At 31.9% G+C, this 17,949-nt stretch overlaps 3 protein-coding genes and 1 long non-coding RNA gene across 8 annotated transcripts in view; 3 read left to right on the plus strand and 1 right to left on the minus strand.

The window, feature by feature from the left end:
- On the minus strand, window positions 1–743 carry LOC128039696 (uncharacterized). The gene is made up of 2 exons (XR_008194169.1): window positions 603–743; window positions 1–510 (listed from the first exon to the last, which is right to left on the minus strand). It is a non-coding gene; the product is annotated as an uncharacterized LOC128039696 (long non-coding RNA).
- LOC105796370 (uncharacterized) overlaps window positions 273–17,949 on the plus strand; it is a 27,979-nt gene continuing 10,302 nt past the window's right edge. Inside the window, exons 1-15 of one of the 3 annotated variants that reach the window (XM_052627887.1) lie at window positions 273–1,425; window positions 1,911–1,960; window positions 2,594–3,211; window positions 3,345–3,389; window positions 3,703–5,512; window positions 5,651–5,685; window positions 5,773–5,890; window positions 5,967–6,092; window positions 6,191–6,360; window positions 6,461–6,543; window positions 6,667–6,778; window positions 6,954–7,045; window positions 7,161–7,241; window positions 7,314–7,546; window positions 7,639–7,983. In XM_052627887.1, coding sequence (XP_052483847.1) covers window positions 273–1,425; window positions 1,911–1,960; window positions 2,594–3,211; window positions 3,345–3,389; window positions 3,703–5,512; window positions 5,651–5,685; window positions 5,773–5,890; window positions 5,967–6,092; window positions 6,191–6,360; window positions 6,461–6,543; window positions 6,667–6,778; window positions 6,954–7,040 — 4,407 coding nt within the window. In that variant the 3' untranslated portion in view covers window positions 7,041–7,045; window positions 7,161–7,241; window positions 7,314–7,546; window positions 7,639–7,983. Of the gene's footprint in view, window positions 1,426–1,910; window positions 1,961–2,593; window positions 3,212–3,344; window positions 3,390–3,702; window positions 5,513–5,650; window positions 5,686–5,772; window positions 5,891–5,966; window positions 6,093–6,190; window positions 6,361–6,460; window positions 6,544–6,666; window positions 6,779–6,953; window positions 7,046–7,160; window positions 7,242–7,313; window positions 7,547–7,638; window positions 7,984–17,949 lie in introns of those variants that run through there. The other 2 variants (XM_052627889.1, XM_052627888.1) reach the window with 2 other exon arrangements.
- LOC105796372 (SWR1 complex subunit 2) lies at window positions 9,625–13,106 on the plus strand. 2 transcript variants are annotated; one of them, XM_012626066.2, is made up of 8 exons: window positions 9,625–9,963; window positions 10,154–10,229; window positions 10,368–10,411; window positions 10,494–10,740; window positions 11,872–11,964; window positions 12,060–12,227; window positions 12,310–12,535; window positions 12,706–13,106. In XM_012626066.2, exons 1-7 carry the CDS (start codon window positions 9,896–9,898, stop codon window positions 12,325–12,327), a joined length of 714 nt encoding a protein of 237 aa, XP_012481520.1. In that variant the 5' UTR covers window positions 9,625–9,895; the 3' UTR covers window positions 12,328–12,535; window positions 12,706–13,106. The 2 variants fall into 2 exon arrangements, with proteins under 2 accessions (XP_012481520.1, XP_012481519.1); XM_012626065.2 differs by having other exon boundaries at window positions 9,627–9,963; window positions 12,342–12,535.
- The window catches only part of LOC105796367 (uncharacterized), a 12,560-nt gene continuing 9,447 nt past the window's right edge, over window positions 14,837–17,949 (plus strand). The window contains exon 1 of one of the 2 annotated variants that reach the window (XM_052627890.1): window positions 14,837–16,181. In XM_052627890.1, the coding sequence (XP_052483850.1) occupies window positions 15,035–16,181 (1,147 nt within the window). In that variant the 5' untranslated portion in view covers window positions 14,837–15,034. The remainder of the gene's footprint in view (window positions 16,182–17,949) is intronic. The other variant, XM_052627891.1, reaches the window with a different exon arrangement.

Here is a 17,949-nt window from a genome sequence, read left to right on the forward strand (position 1 = left end):
ATAACATCACACCATTTTAGAATACAAAATCAGGGATCAAATTTGTGAAATTCTAGTATTAATGTAGACAAAAAAAAATGAGAGAGTTGGTTGAGATATTATTTAATTTGCAGGCTGGTAATTTGTAGGAAGCAAAAACAAAAGTCAAAATAGAAACATTGCTTTTCATACAGCTTTTGAATTGTACATATCAATCATTGCTGCTTTCACTTACTTTTCTACTATATTTCTCTTCTGCTTTACCCAAACTCTGTTGAATCTCACCTTCTTTCATGGCTTCTTCTTTTTCCGACACCGCCTTGAGATTGTTACTATCCTGCGCTGAAGCTATTGAAGATGGGGATCTGAAAAGCGCCGATGCGTTCCTTCACAACATCTTGATTCTTGCTGATGAGAGACCCTTCTGGTTTGGAAATAAAAAGAGAGTGGTAGAATACTTTGCGGACGCTCTGGTTCGCCGAGCCTACGGACTGCATCCCGCGTCTTCCTACTTCACTTTCCCGGTGGATCCTGCACCGTATTATCATTATAACAGCTACCATATTAATGGCATCATAAAAAAAGTTATCGATGATGCTTTGATGGAAAAAGGGCGATTGCACCTCATTGATTTCTCCATCCCGTATTACAGGTTTCAGAATTCAGTTCTTCGTACACTACCGAACTTCTTCGGCTATCCTCTACCCGTCCGTGTAAGTTACATACTTCCACCATTTCTGAAAGAATATGTAGAGTTCTCACGCCAAATGGAGTTTTTGACTAAGGATGCCGAGGAAGTTGATGTAAAGTTGGAGGATGAGTTGAAAGTGGTTTATGGCAATAGTTTGGCAGAAGTGGATGAATGTGAAATAGATTTCAAAAGAAGAAGAGATGATGAAATGGTGGTGGTTTACTATAAATTTAAACTTGATAAGTTGGGAAGAGATGCAAAAGCAATGGAGAGAGAGTTAGTAAGATTGAAGGAGATAAATCCGACGATTGTAATCATGCTAGACTTTTATTCTAATCATACCCACTCCAATTTCTTGACATGTTTCAAGGATTCACTTCAGTATTCCTTGAAGACTCTTGATTACTGGGAGGCGTTGGGCCATAATCTTGGTTGGAAGTATGGGTGGGAGTGCAACATAGAGGCAGGGGAAGGTAATAATATAATTAGGCGGCACCCAAGTTTGACAGAATGGCAACATCTCTTTTCAATGGCTGGCTTTAGTCGAATTCCATTAAACCACAGGAAAGATAATCTTAGCTTTGAGGATAATCCTAGCTTTGCGGATAATAGTTTGTTAGAAATAATGGGGGAGGAAGAAGAGTGTTTGATTTTAGGTTACAAGCAACGTCCAATGTTTTTCTTATCGGCATGGAAACCCAAAGTTGAAGATGGACACTTCGATTCCAATTCCACCAACCATAAGTTTGGACAAGGTATTTTTATTTTCTTCTTATTTTTTTTAATTATATAATAATTTTACAATTAAATTGATGTTTAAACCACCAAATTATCAATTTATTAATTCCATCTATCTGCTTTTGATTCTATCCAATTAAAATATATCTGCTTTTGATTCTATCCAATTAAAATAATCTTAAATTATATATCAATTATTATTTGATGCATTGAAAACTTATAAATTTCTATATTAATTGTAGACTACATGATACATCCATACTAAAATAAATTATTTTAAAATTACTAAAATAAATGAGTTAAAATAAATTATTTTAACTTTCTTATATTTTTTCCATTCAATTGAGCTTTTCAGTGTTAAAATTTCAATCAATTGAAAGATTTTTCTGCTAAAATTAAGGTCAATTGTTAAATGGTAATAGTCATTTGTCCTTTCTTTGACTTGTTGCTTTTTTTTATTTGACTAATTATAACATTTTCATTGAATGCAATATGTTTGTAGGTTTCAATCCAAATCCTCTGCCTCGTCAACCTCTTCAACCTTTTCCAGAGGTATTACTTTTACATTTACCTCTTCTTCTTTTTTTCATACAAAATATTTATTGTTCAACTAGTATATTTTAGTATACCAAAAATAATTAAATTTTAATAAAAATGTTAGCTTTATTATTAAAAGTTTTTAATTCAAATTATTTAATCCTTATTAAGATTCACGTTATCCAAGACTAGGCAATTTGTTTATCCTTTGTACATGTTTAAACGCATTTGGGGCAGTCGGCTTGAATTATTTTTTACTACAACTTTTATTTAAATTTAATTATAAAATAAAAATACTAAAATACTCATATTTGAAATATTTTAATTTTTCAAATAGTAAAATTAACTATTTTAGGTAGCCTAGACTTGACTCAGATGAGCTTTCAATTTTTTTAGTTCAATCCAACTTTAACTTATGAATACCTATCTATGTAAGAGAAAATCAAATTTATTTGAATAAGTATAATTATAACATTATGTTTTTAATTTTTCTAATTTATGAATAACTTACTAAAAAAAGTCACCTTTCAATTTTAATTATCTTTATCAAATTAGAAGTACAATGTCAAAATTCTTTTCATTTAGAGTGTTATTTCAATTTTTCAAATTTTGTTTGTGATAATTGTTTCTTATTTAATAATTTTACAGGGTTTGAAATTGAATCGATTAGCTGCACTTGCCGAGATACATGACATATCAAAATATTTATCTTGTAAATACAAGCTTTCATTGACTTTAACATTGGCTTCTAAGGTCAACAATATGAATGAAACTATTTTGGATCCAAACAAGAAACAAGTTTTTTTTATCCAAGATAATTATTGTTATACGAAAGATATGACATCTTATTATTTTATGCTTGATTCTAAAGACAAGATTAGTGGCCGCCCCCTCATTATTGAGAAAGCATTTGAATCAAGGGACGGCTACCATTTTGAACCATCTCTTTCTAAGGTAGAAGACTACAGAGATTCCACGTTACAGGGTTATAACATAGATGTTGCTGTTGCCATCTGTCTACAAAATCGTCACACAAGTGATGAAGTTTATATCGTAGCACTTTATTGGCCTCCAACTGAGAGTGAAATATCAAAATCTTTAACTCTTCATATCTTCGATGACTTGAAACATATGAAGACAACGTTTGTAACAGTAAAAGTTCAAGGCCCCGAATTTAAGTTCCAAGAAGAATGCATTTCAAGCACTCCTACATCTTCAAATACAGCAATGCCTTTGGAAATAGCTGAAAATGCGCATATTGAGCAGGTAATTACATTACCTTATATATTCTTATGTTATTTCAACACTGAATTAATTATGGGTTAGCATTTATGGTTATAATATGATAATAACATTTGCTCTAAGAAGGGGTCTGATTTCTATACATTCTTCATCAAAGGTTGTTGCAGATCCTTTTAACACACTAGAAGGGCCTTATAACAAGGTCAGTATTTATTCTTCCTTGTTAATGTCATAGAGTCTGTCTAAACTGGAAATCTAGTTTTCTTTTAACCTAATCAGTTCCATAGAAACCCATAAGGAAAAACTTACATCAAGAATGCAGCTTAATAAATTTATTTCACAGTAAATCTAGTTACCTTTTTTACAATATTGGTGGAATATCTTTTCAACATCGTATTCATATTTTCTGCTTAAATATTGTATATATATGTAGCATCAAATAGATTTTCCCTTTGGATAAAATATTGAAATCATATAAAGTAATATACATGATTTATTATTCTCATTTTTCATAGATTATTTTCAATGATGACTCTCAGATTGTGGAAACAAAACGAAACAAACAGAGAAAGTCGTGGTCAAAGGTTTGGGTGGACTTTGATAAGTTTGAAGAACATGGAAAACAAGTAGCCAAATGTAAACACTGCCTCAAGGTGTTTACAGGGTCAAGTAAGAGTGGAACCACACACTTGAATAACCACTCGAAAGTATGTCCTGGTAAGAAAAAACAAAATCAAGAAAGCCAGTTGATACTTCCAGTTGATACTAATGATAGAAGCTCAACGTTTGATCAAGAAAGGAGTCACTTGGATCTTGTGAAAATGGTTATTAGGCATCAGTATCCATTAGATCTGGCTGGTCAAGAAGCCTTCAAGAATTTTGTGAAAGGTTTGCAGCCAATGTATGAATTTCAATCAAGAGATAAATTGTTATCTGACATACATCACATCTATAATGAAGAGAGAGAGAAACTTCAGTTGTATTTTGATAAGCTTGCTTGCAAATTAAATTTGACAGTAAGTTTGTGGAAGAACAATCATGGAAAGACTGCATATTGTTGTTTGATAGCACATTTTATTGATGATGGTTGGGAACTAAAGATAAAGATTCTTGGCTTGAGGAAATTAGAGCATGTACATGACACAAAGGTCGTAGGTGGAATTATTGGGAGCTTTGTTTCGGAGTGGAATATAAGTAAGAAAGTATGTTCCATAACTGTGGATAACTCTTTTCTGAATGATGGTATGGTTCATCAGATAAGAGAAAATTGTGTTAGCGAGCAGGGCTCCCTTTCTACAGCCCATTGGTTCATCAGTTTCACACTTCTTGAGGATGGGTTTCGTGAGATGGATACCATACTTTCAAAGTTATGGAAATCCATTGAATATGTCACTGAAACAACGCATGGAAAACTGAACTTTCAAGAAGCTGTAAATCAAGTGAAGCTACAAGGTGGGAAATCATGGGACGAACTTTCTTTCAAGCTGGAATCAGACTCTGACATACTTGATAGTGCCTTGAGATCAAGAGAAATATTTTGTAAGCTGGATCAAATTGATGACAATTTTATGCTAAACCTATCAAAGGAGGAATGGGAGAAGGCAGTAACTCTACAAAATTGTTTCAAATGTTTTGATGATATCAAAGGAACTCAATCCCTTACTGCAAATTTGTACTTCCCGAAGCTCTGCAACATGTATGAGGAATTTGGTCAACTAAAAAAGAGCAATCATCCGTTTGTTATATTGATGAAGAGGAAATTTGACAACTATTGGAGCTTATGTAATGTGGCTTTCACTATTGCGGCTGCTCTTGATCCAAGGTTGAAGTTTAGATCCTCATGTAATGAGACCTATGATCTTGAAAGTATGATGAAGCTGATAAGATTTCGTAAAGTTCTCATGGATGTTTACTCTGAGTATGCTAATGAAGCCAAAAATCTGAGTGCATCATCTTCAGTCTTGGATGATTACAATTCTTTAGCAGCACAGACCACAAAAGATTGTATTGTGAGCTACTTCAGTAAATTTGCATCTGCAAGCAATGTTAAAGAGGTAGCTTCACAGAAGTCAGAGCTTGACTGTTACTTAGAAGAGACATTGCTTCCCTCGGATGCAGACATACTTGGTTGGTGGCGTGTTAATTCTGAAAGGTTCCCTACACTTGCAAAGATGGCTCGTGATTTCCTCGCAATCCCAGTATCAGTTTCCTCACCATGTTCGAATATTAGTGCCATGACCATAAATCCAGTCTACAGTAGCTTAGACCCTGAGAGCATGGAAGCTCTGGTATGCAGTCAAAATTGGTTGGAATCTACAAAAGAAAGTAAGTCTAACTTTGACTTTGTTTAGACCCTTTTGTTTAGCTAGAGTTTATCATTCTATTTTCCTACACTTCAATAGAGGGTCTACTTTTTAGAGTTACATCAAGTTTTCACTTATATGAATTCATTTTCTATCACAGATGAGGGAGATCATCATGAGCCCATGCAAAATATGGTATTAATATCCATTGAATCCTTTTTCCTACAACATGTCTAAGAATTTCAAAAGATTGAATTACATTAATGCATTTTCATTTCACAGGATAAAAGGAAAAGAAAGATGGAAGAGAATGACACTTCTACTGTAAAAGTTTTCAAAAACCGGCCTCATGAAAAAGCTAGTAGTAATGGAGACATTGCTAGTGATTTCAACAAAAATGGTATTTGAACCATACTTGCCATTATTATCTGTTTTGCTACTTAAACTTGGTATCAATTGAACTGTTGAAATGCCAGATGGTAGTCTATCTTTTGACAATTGGATGGAGCCACAATGTTCTCCTTCAGAGTCTGTTGGTGAAAAAGCAGAGATCATGGAAGCTTCGGTTTGCAATCGAGATAGGTTGGAATCGTCAATAGGAAGTAAGTTCTTATGGAGAAACTAGTAGTGGAAACAAATCTAAAACTACTTAAACAATGGTTTCCTTTAACATTTGGCAATGGCTCACTCCATTGTTAAGCAAAATTTCTTGATACAGAAACTAATCATGGAAGAAACATTGCTGCCGCAATTGAAATTCCAAATGATGAACCATCATTCAACAGTAATCAATCGGATCAATTTCAAAGCTCATCTTCCGAGTCTGATGATGAGACAACATTGAGGGAGCAAGGGTCATGGTGTAGAGAGGTTCATACTTTATTTCAATTTTCTTTTTCTACATTCCTTTACTTTTTATGCATATATTAGTGTTCTTACATTATGAATTCTAATTTCTTGTTCTTATAAGGACGTTCGGACATATTTAGTCTCAAGCTTTACAAACAAGGAGAAAAAACGATTAAATAGATGGAAAAGGTGTGAGTTGAGCGGGTATGTTGCTAGTTTTAATTAGTTAATATCAGAATAATAAGTGATCATTATAATCTACCTATATATATTAGAGTTTATGTTTCAGGGAAAATCTAACTATAAATTAAAATTTACTTTTCACAGAAAGAAAATTGGACAAGACAAGGAATTTCAATTAATGGGCGAGAACCTAACACCTTTACTCATGGTGCCTCATTGTGATGAAACACTAAGAGAGTACTATATCGATGATTCGGTAATTACTTATTACGTGATTGAACCATAAATTAGTTTTTTAATTCGTATATTGTTATCATTTTTATAATTATAATTAGTGTTATGTTTTACTCATCTTCAAAGTTAATAGTTCTACAATTTAATATTTTGATTGAAGATATACTAATGATATTAATGATTAATATTACATGCAGGTTGTTAATACTTATTTTAAATTGCTTAAGAAGAGATCCGACAAATTTCAAATGTATACATCAAACATTATTCGTTTGATTCTCTAATAGCTGTAAGTATTTTTATCCTGCCAAAAATTATTGGTATTTTTAAATGAAATTATTAGTATATTATATAAAATTATATAAAGAGAGTACCATTTAACTTGTATATTTTTCAATTACCAGACTTGCTTAATAGAAGGATCCAAATCAGAAGATGAAGTATTAGCCTGGTTTAAAGATGAAAAGTTAAGAGGGGTCCATAAAGTAAGCTCAAACTTGTGATGTAATTTGGATTAAAATAGTTGATCATATCTAATTGTAATTCCTTTTTTGTAGTTGTTTCTACCAATGTGTTTATCAGCACATTGGGTTCTTTTCTGTGTAGATACCAAAGAGAAGAAGATTTCTTGGTTAGATCCGATACCATCTTCTCGGATGATGTCTATTAATAGTGTCGAAAAACAAAAAATATTCCAGTGGTTCATACTCTATCTACTGCCACAATTTGGTTATAATGATGCAGAGAAATGGCCATTTGAAGTGCGTACTGATATTCCAAAGCAAGAAAAGTAAGATTTCATCTTTCAAAACTTACAAGTTTTCTATATTTTATTTACTTATCATCTTACATTTTTTTTCATTTCTTTTACTACAACTAAAGCTCGATTGATTGCGGAGTATTCGTGATGAAATATGGTGATTGCCTAATGCATGGTGATTTCTTCCCTTTTACACAAAAAGATATGATTCATTTCCGACGTCATATCTTTCTTGATATATACCGTGGAAGGTTACATGGTAAAAGATAGACAAATTTGTCACTTGTTTTGGAGCTGAAATTCAATGGATGTGTTTTTTTTCTGTAATGTTTTTTTATTGTTAGTTTTGTTAAATCTGACCCTTTTATGCACGTATAGTGTTTTCGTCCTTAGATTTATACTTAATTTCCATCGCAATTGAAATAATGTTGAGTTTTTGCACTTTAATTTAGCTCATGCTTAAACAATTGACTCCATTTTGGATGTTAAGTTTTTCTCTTTCTCCTTTCATTATTCATGTTTCGGAAGCTAAATTTGTTATTAAATCAATAAAAACAGGCCCATGTTAGTTCTCCAGCCAAATACTTAATTGTGAGTCGCTAAAATTTTAAATTTTAAAAATATTGGTGATGAAATTGAAAGTTTTTGAAGTTAGTTGATCAAAATAAAGCCTACCCTAAAGTTAGGTGACTAATATTTTAGTCATTATTTAGGTTAAAGAAAGTAACTTGACTCTTTTTGAAAGGTTAATAATTTAAATTAGTTTTTAAAAAATAAAAGTCAACTTGACAAAAGATATAAAAGTTAAGCTAAATTTATCATTATGCCATTTTAAAATTTAAAAAACACCAAATTAAGATATAGGACTAAATCCATAACTTTCATAAATTACAGAGATCAATAGCAAAATTTTAACTGTAAGAAAGCTTATGAATAGCACGTATAAAGGTAAAAGTTTTGAGGTCGTATTAGTGGATTGCATTTCTACTCTTAAAAACTGGCATGGGTGACAGAATAACCAAACAGTAACACGTGATGTGTCATGTGTACCTCATGCTAATATACAAGGACAAGCTTTTTAACAATAAAAATGAATGAAAATTTTAATAGAATGATTAATTTATTCTTGGATCTAATATATAGTAACTAATTTGTCTATTTTCTGAATAAAGAGGACAAAATACAATCTAATTCCCAATACAAGGGCTCCACGATACTTTTACCTCTCACAAACTCTCATCGAATATGTGAAGGGTCATTTGTTGAGTAGAGATAAACTCAGCAATAAGTTTGGTTCGCATCAAAGAAGCGAGACAAAAGGAGAAAGAGGAGTTTAGCAAGTCATAAAGAAAATAAAACGCAAAGCGAATTAAAATTGGAAACGGAGATCCTTCATCTCTATTCTAAGATCCTATTTATAGAGTTTATGGAGTTTTAACTGACTTCAAACTAGGGTTACAAATTAGCATGGTTTCAGATGGGGGTTGAGGTGTAATGTATTTAACTTACTTTTTGTTTCACGTTACAATATTACTACAATATCTAATCTCACATACATGATTATTTTACACTAACGCAGGTAAAAGTACCATTCATCCAAACCCACATTTACACTTAAATACTCAAAAAGACAAAAGTAACCATTCATCTTAATTTTGAAATAGCAAACAAACCCACAAGACACGGGCAATGATGTCAAGCCTCGATGAAAAGGGGTTGTGGCATGAAACTCGGGCCGCTGGCTGCTGTGCTGGAGCACCCCTTGCTACTTTGGGCCAGCGCTAGTGAACTTGATTTTGGATCAATGCGTGATTAGAGATTTTTTTTTCTTTTTACCGTCCACAATTAAAGCTTATTCCTTATAAAATTGGGAACAACAAAATAATATATATTTTTTTTTGTAAAGAAGAATAGCTTTAAGCATTGTGAAAATAAAATGCGGTTTAAAGTATTCTTTTTAGCCACTAACTTTGGGAGAATCTTGAAATTAAAAAAAAATTCATACCTTTTATTTAACTTTTACGTAATAGTCCGTGGGCCCTACTCAATCTTTTGGTTCGGTGTATTGACCTAATACGGGTCTATTACATTATGAAAGTATCCCAAAATATACTAATTTCTATTTCCTTCCTTTTCTCAGTTTAGGTGTTGCTTTAGTTTTATGCCCTGATTTACCCTCTCGATTCACGCTTCTGTTTTACCCAAAATCCACCGTCTTCTGTTTCTTCCTTCTAGCTTTCTTCTTCACTCTCCTCGCCGTCTTTTCCTTCTCTTTTTTACATCTCTTTGGCATCACAACTGGACTTAGAACACCGATCAGAAAGCACCCTCCATCTCACGTTTTCCGGCGAAACTGGTGAAGTTTTTACTATTGTGTCCATGGGAACCGGTAAAGAAGATACAGCAGTCTTCCTGGATCGTGCTTCTCGATCAACCAGAGGGAGAAGGTGAATCTTCAACCTAAACTAAGATAGGATTCCTTTTATTTAGAGCCACAATATTGGGAGTAGCTAGAAATTATGATCAGTTTTAGGTTTTGATTAAAGGATTCAGAGGCATTAAAGTTTGTTAGTTTTAGGTTTTGATTAAAGGATTCAGAGGCATTAACCCTTTTTCTGTTTGTGGTTCTCTCCTTAGGAGGAGAATAATGTCAATTACGAAGAAGAGCCAGAGGTTGCTGATGTGTTTGATAGTGACTTCGATGAAGATGTTTGTATTGCTCTTTTCTCTACATTTGATTTAATTCATTGTCTATAATTACTCTTCCGTTGTAGGATATCTTTCTGTGCTAAGAGAACTTCACACCTTTGGTATCTTGAAAATTGACTCTCTTCTATGGCTTGGCTGCTAGGAACCTGAGCCAGATGAGGAAGTAGAAAATGATGCAGATGAAAGGTTTAGCTTCTTTTACCTTTTTTGTATTGTATTTACATCTCCATTTCATTGCCCTTATTTTTATATTTAATCGCCCTAGCAGGTTTCGCACAAAGAAGCGTCTGATATTTCCTGGAAAGCCTTCTATGAAGAAAAAGAAAGTTCTTTCAAATTTAGATGGTGATTCCAAGGATGAAAATCTTACTCAAAAGACTTCCTCTACACAGCATCATGATGCCCCTGATGATGCAGAAGGTGAAAGAATTATAAGGAAATCTACAAGAACTTCAGTCATTGTTAGGCAAGCTGAGCGAGATGCGATACGTGCTGCTCTGCAGGCTACAATGAAGGCAAGTTTTTTGTTTATTTTTTTCTTCTTTTATAGGAAAATATTTCTAGTAGACATTGTTATATCAAAAATGGGAAAATAAAATGGATCATGGAATTGGTTACTGCATATATCTTTTCTAACTGATATTTATATGTGTATAAATATATATTCTTTTGTATATAGATGAGATCTAGTTTAAACTTAAGCAAAATAATACAAGAAGTGTTTTCATAACGACTGCTTTGAGTATTATACCATTTGATGTTTGTTCTTGACTGTACTCTTGTTCTTGAAGCTTGAATTTCACCGGTGAGAGACTTGGGTATATGTTGGAGGGAGCTTAGGGGGGATGATTGTCTCAAAGTGCCATAGTATTTCCTAGATTCCTGATGTGTGAATTGACGTCTTTGTACAAGTAAATGACATTCCTCCCTTACTTTAAAAAAGGAAAAGAAATAATATAAATAAAAGGAAAGTGTAAATCAAACCGAATGGGCATCTCAATAATTTTTCTTGAAGTACCCATCTCCAGCACTTGTGTCCAACATGTGGATATGGAGTTATTACCTCTAAAGATCGTTAGACCTTGTGTCCAACCATGTCCAGCACTTGTGTCCAACATGTTTTCTGTTTCCTTAGACCTTGTCATGCTACTTCTAGCAACAGAGTGCAACTTTATTATCTATGTTTAGATAATTATACATAGAATGTATAAGCTTAGATTATTATACATAGAATGTCCTACTAAAGATATCAAGAATTTCACACTACACTTTATGCACAAATCTGAGTGTTGGTTATCTAATTGAGCATTGAAATGCATAGCTTTTTATGGTCACTTGCACTTGTTTTCCCCTCCATTTGAGGTTTGCATTTTCTTTGAGACCATAATGTAGTTAGAAGCAATAAAAAAACAATCACTGTCTTTTACTGCAACTTCTGTAATCCTTTGGTTGAAACTCATGAACTATTCAGAAATGTGAAACTGTCAAGTTGTACACGGTCAGAATTTGAGGCATGTCTGTGTGTGTATGTATTGTTTGATTGTATAATTTGGAAAGAGAGATTGAAACCTCGTGCTTTCTTTGAGTTTATGCCTTAACTTGTATGGAACCTTCATGGTAGTAATTCTGAATATATCTTTGGGCAGATTGTTCTGTCTGGTTTTGCGGCAGCAGATGAACAATTAAGGCTCACGACTATGGTGTTCAAGAACATCTTTCCGGATATTGATATCAATACTGTGAGTTCACTTAGACTGTTAAATTATAGTATCCAAAGTGATCTCATTTCTTTTCTTCTTCCCTCTTTAACATTGTTTGGACATGAATGTTTCAGGTTAAACTTTCTTCTTGCCAGAGGATTGTGTTGCTTAACTACAATAAAGACACGAAGCTTATTGATTTTCGACATTATTCTATCAGACTACAGCCTGTTGGTGTCTCGCGTAGAATTCAAAAATTCGTGCAGAACCATCAAGTGCCTGATCTTCGGAATCTTCAAGATGTGAGCGACTTTGTATTGTTATGAGCTATACGTATTTATAGTACTGTCCTTTTGAATGGTATACTCTTTGTGATTCGTTTAGTTCTCCTCACACCTTTGATCTATTATATGAAGAGCGGGTTATGGATCAGAAAGCGAAGCTGATGAGGAAGCTGCAACAGTTACTCTGACTAGTGATCTTAGTCGAGTTAATCGTGCCTCTACAAAAAGCGCAGTTAAGCTTCAAGAAATTGGACCTAGAATGACTCTCCAACTCACCAAAATTGAGGGTGGACTATGTTCTGGTGAAGTTATGTTCAGTGAATATGGTATGTTCATCTATCCATGTGAAAACAAGAGAAGAATAAGAATTTATCTCGAAAAAGAAAGAAGTCTCTTAACCTTATCATTTACATGCTAGATTATTTTGCTGAGACATGTTCTATAACGTGCCTTTATTCAACTAGCATATTTATTTAACTATTTTGTTATTTATCAGGCAATGGTGGCAATAAGAAAGAGCCAGGCAATGAGGGTAATGAAAAGGAAGACGGTGACAATGATGGCCAAATGGAGGATAGCGATAGCGATGAAGATGATGAAGCGGATAACGAGGAAGATATGGAAGAAAGTGAAGAAGATTAGTGCTTTAGCAAAGTGGAAGGTGCAATACAACTTCCATTTTCTGATTAAATGACATGGCACTTGACATTAGCCATGTTCTTTACATGGGGAAGATGCTTATCTGGACTGAGGATCTGATAAGCTTTTGTGCCAGTTAGCCTCTTGTTTTTGCCTTTTTACTTCCCAGCTTTGTCTGTTTCCTCCTAAATTTTGGCTTAAGTTTGTTGTAGAAGATCCATAGATTTTGATATAAGAAAGAAAAGGCCATATTTTCAACTTTTTTTCTCAAAATATTTGTACTAATAAATCAATTCACGTTCCTTATGTGCTAATAATATTTTAATAGCATGAACATTGGCATGGTATCTCAGCATGTCAGAGAAAACTCCCTGCAAGCAGTAGAAGACACAATGAGAGGTTAAAAATATCTGTAGGCTTATATTTGAGAACATAACAGATACAATAAGGTAATACATATTAAGTTGATTCTGAACCTATTCTATTGAGAAATTTAAACAACATAGATTATAAATTATATTTAATAATAATTATTTTAAATTATATTTTATAGTATTATATATTATGATTTTAGTAAATTCATATAATAATATTTAATACTACATAGATTATAAATTATATTTAATAATTATTATTTTAAATTATATTTTATAGTATTATATATTATGATTTTAGTAAATTCATATAAGAATATTTAATACTAAGAATTTTATCAAATTATATATTTTATTAAATTATATTTAATAATAATTATTTTAAATTATATTTTATAGTATTACATATTATGATTTTAGTAAATTCATATATTTTATTAAATTATAATAATTATGTTAAAATATGATTAAATTATTTATTATTTATATTAATAATCTTATTAAAATTGATAACAATAACAATAATCATGTACCTAACAAAAATTCTGCAAAGAGTATTCTAGTCATTTTAGTTTTTTTCCTTATGCTATTACACATCTTATTACATTCAACCAAACACAAGAATACCATTACGCCTCTATTCCATTCCATTTAACCAAACAAAATATTTACCTATTACGTCTCTATTCCATTACGCATCTATTTCATTACACCTCTATTCCATTACAACGAACCAAATGTGCCCTTAGTTTTTAAAATATTATTTTAGAATAAATAATAATTTGGCAAATAATTAAATCCAAATTTGAAAAGGCTGTATCACATTATTTCCAGAACCACAAGGAAAAGAAGAAACTTCAAAGTTGAAACAGTGTTTTCCGCGTGGAGTATCTCCATCAATCAAGGACTCGCGATTGCTTTTACTTTGGGATAAACTAACTTTTAATCTTTGATTTTGATATTTTTTTAATTGAGTCGTTAATTTTTTTGGTTTACTTTATTTTAGAATTTGATAATTTTTTTTAAGTTTTAGGTCATGTGATGACATGATAATATGATATTATACTATATTATCACTTAAAAAATATATTTTTCTTTCCGTTTTAGGAATTTTTATCTATTCTTATAGTACTTTTTTTAGTCTTATTTATACAAGTAACCTTAGTTTTACAAGTGATTTTATGGATGATTTTGTAGTCGTCCTCTCTAGGTTGATGAATGCTCTAATCTTTTTTTGATTTTTACCCGCCGCTTTAGATCATCCGTGGTTGATTTTCTTATCGCATTAAGTGCTTGTAATCACTCTATATATATCGTGCTTGAATTGTGATAAAGTCAATTATCAACGAGTTGAGTCATGATATTGAGGATAAAATCTTTAATCTGTTGTTTGAGTTTGTCTTTTACTATCTATGATGAATATTTATTATTTTTTCTTTAAATTTTATGATTCCTTTCATTAATTAATAAATTTACCTTTAAATATATATATTTATAAAAATTAGATAATAACATCACACCATTTTAGAATACAAAATCAGGGATCAAATTTGTGAAATTCTAGTATTAATGTAGAAAAAAAAAAGAGAGAGTAGGTTGAGATATTATATATTTAATTTTCAGGCAGGTAATTTGTAGGAAGAAAAAAGAAAAGTCAAAATAGAAACAGTGACTATTCCGCGTGAGTGATCAATGACGCGCTTTTCCTACTGCTTTTGCTTTTCCTCAGTGATCATGTTGCTGCTTTCACTTACTTTTCTACTATATTTCTCTTCTGCTTTACCCAAACTCTGTTGAATCTCACCTTCTTTCATGGCTTCTTTTTTTGACATCGACACCGACACCGCCTTGAGATTGTTACTATCCTGCGCTGAAGCTATTGAAGAATATGGGGATCTGAAAAGCGCCGATGCGTTCCTTCATAATATCTTGATTCTTGCTGATCAGATACCCAACTGGTTTCAAGATGAAATCAAAGTGGTGAAATACTTTGCGGACGCTCTGGCTCGCCGAGCCTACGGACTGCATCCCGCTTCTTCCTTCTTCACTTTCCCGGTTGATCCTTTACCATATTATCATTATAACAGCTACCATATTAATGGCGTCATAAAAAAAGTTGTCGATGGTGCTTTGATGGGAAGCAGGCGATTGCACGTCATTGATTTCTCCATCCCGTATTACAGGTTTCAGAATTCAGTTCTTCGTACACTACCGAACTTCTCCGGCGATCCTCTACCCGTCCGTGTAAGTTACACACTTCCACCATTTCTGAAAAAACATGTAAAGTTCTCACGCCAAATGGAGATTTTGACTAAGGATGCCGAGGAAGTTAATGTAAAGTTGGAGAATGAATTGAAAGTGGTTTATGGCAATAGTTTGGCAGAAGTGGATGAATGTGAAATAGATTTCAAAAGAAGAAGAGATGATGAAATGGTGGTGGTTTACTATAAATTTAAACTTGATAAGTTGGTAAGAGAAGCAAAAGCAATGGAGAGAGAGTTAGCAAGATTGAAGGAGATAAATCCGACGATTGTAATCATGCTAGACTTTTATTCTAATCATAGCGACTCCAATTTCTTGACATGTTTCAAGGATTCATTTCAGTATTCCTTGAAGACTCTTGATTACTGGGCGGAGTTGGACCATTATCTTGAAGGGGAGTATGGGTGGGAGTGCAACAGAGAGGCAGGGGAAGGTAATAATATAATTAGGCGGCACCCAAGTTTGACAGAATGGCAACATCTCTTTTCAATGGCTGGCTTTAGTCGAATTCCATTAAACCACAGGAAAGATAATCTTAGCGTTGAGGATAAGAGTTTGTTAGAAATAATGGGGGAGGAAGAAGAGTGTTTGATTTTAGGTAACAAGGGACGTCCAATGTTTTTCTTATCGGCATGGAAACCCAAAGTTGAAGATGGACACTTCAATTCCATTTCCACCAACCATAAGTTTGGACTAGGTATTCTTTTTTTTTCTTCTTCTTTTCTTTTCTTTTTTTTTTAACCACCAAATTATCAATTTATCAATTTATTAATTCCATCAATTTCTTTGATTTGATCCAATTCAAATAATCTTAAATTATATCAATTTTACTTGATGCATTGAAAACTTATAAATTTCTATATTAATAGCCAACCATATGATAGATCCATACTAAAATAAATTATTTTAAAATTATTAAAATAAATAAGTTAAATAAATTATTTTAACTTCTTATACTTTTTTCATTCAATTAAACTTTTAAATGTTAAAATTTCAATCGGATTTTCTATTAAAATTAACGGTTAATTGTTAAATGGTAATGGTTACCTTTTGTGTTATTTTCATCACATGGCATGGACGGATTGTGACATGTGGTGAAAACTAATTTTATTAAAATAATAAAATTATAATCATTATAAAATATACAAAAATATTTTAAAAATTAAAAAATTATTGAAAATATAGAAAAGTGCACAAAAATTATTATAAATAAAAATAAAAATAATTAAAATTGCAAAAATATTAAAATTAAAAATTAAAATTATATAAATTGCAAAAAGAAAATAATGTAAAAATATGAAAAATATTTAAAATATAGAATATAATAAATTTTAATAAATTAATAAAAAATTACAAAATATTATAAAAAAAGTATAAAATTATAAAAAAATTAAAAATATAAGACAAACTTAGGTATGAAAATAAGTTGAGAAGTCAAGTGACAACTAAGGTTGTATTTGTAGATATTTATATATATTTAAAATATTTTATATAATTTTTATTTTTTATGATTGATCAAAATTAAGGAACGGTTACGGAAAATTGAGTACTTCACTTTCACTTTGCCATAGTATAACTATGGTGTTACGTAAGATCACTTATCACTTGTCCTTGATCAGATAAGTGTAGCTAGGCTACCACCTATCACTTTGTCACTTGATCAAATAAGTGTAGCTAAAGCTAACACTTATCACTTTGTCACTTGATCAGATAAGTGTAGCTAAAGCTACTACTTATCACTTTATCAACACTTATCACTTGTTCCTGATCAGATAAGTGTAGCTAAAGCTACCATTTATCACTTTGTCACTTGATCAGAAGTACTCAAATCCGGCGTTCCGCTCAATTTGATTATTTATTCAGTTTTCGCATTTTTATTTTATTCTCATTTCATCAATAAATATATATATTTCAACATATATTATATAATTCATGAAATTAACATTTAATCATTAAATTTCAGCCATATGAACTTACCTGGGTTGATTTGCAGAATTTGTAAAAGTTCAGGGACTAATCAGCTACTTTTTCTTTTCCTCGACTTGTTTCGGGTTCTCGATATGATTCAAATATATGAAAAACCAGCTTGTTTCAGACCTCCTATGGCGTCTTTGCTGATAAATTGTGAAGAGATCTCTAGATTTTTCACTTTTGTCTTTGTTTTATATGTTTAATTTGTTAAGTTTCCAATTTTGCCCCTGTTTTTCCTTACATTCTGCTGATTTTTCTTACCCAACCGTCCAACCCATATAATTTGGGTCTAATTGCCTTTTAAATCCCTCCTCATTAGTCACTTAAGCTATTTAATCACAATTTAACAAATGTTACTTTGTTTTCAATTTAGTCCTTTTTAGTTAATTAACCATCCAAATGTTAAAATTTTCTAACGAAACTTTAATACCAACTCAATGACACTCTATAAATATTTCTAAAAATATTTATGGCTCAGTTTAAAATCTTCGAGG

Source organism: Gossypium raimondii, chromosome 3 (assembly GCF_025698545.1).
Source record: "Gossypium raimondii isolate GPD5lz chromosome 3, ASM2569854v1, whole genome shotgun sequence".
NCBI lineage: Eukaryota > Viridiplantae > Streptophyta > Magnoliopsida > Malvales > Malvaceae > Gossypium > Gossypium raimondii.

What these genes read in the sequence shown, in the direction of transcription:
- LOC105796372 (XM_012626065.2), top strand. Translation starts at nt 9,896, where the DNA reads ATGGGAACCGGTAAAGAAGATACAGCAGTCTTCCTGGATCGTGCTTCT. An exon ending in GAAAATGATGCAGATGAAAG is followed by an intron (nt 10,412 to 10,493) that starts GTTTAGCTTCTT and finishes TCGCCCTAGCAG; the next exon opens with GTTTCGCACAAAGAAGCGTC. An exon ending in CTCTGCAGGCTACAATGAAG is followed by an intron (nt 10,741 to 11,871) that starts GCAAGTTTTTTG and finishes ATCTTTGGGCAG; the next exon opens with ATTGTTCTGTCTGGTTTTGC.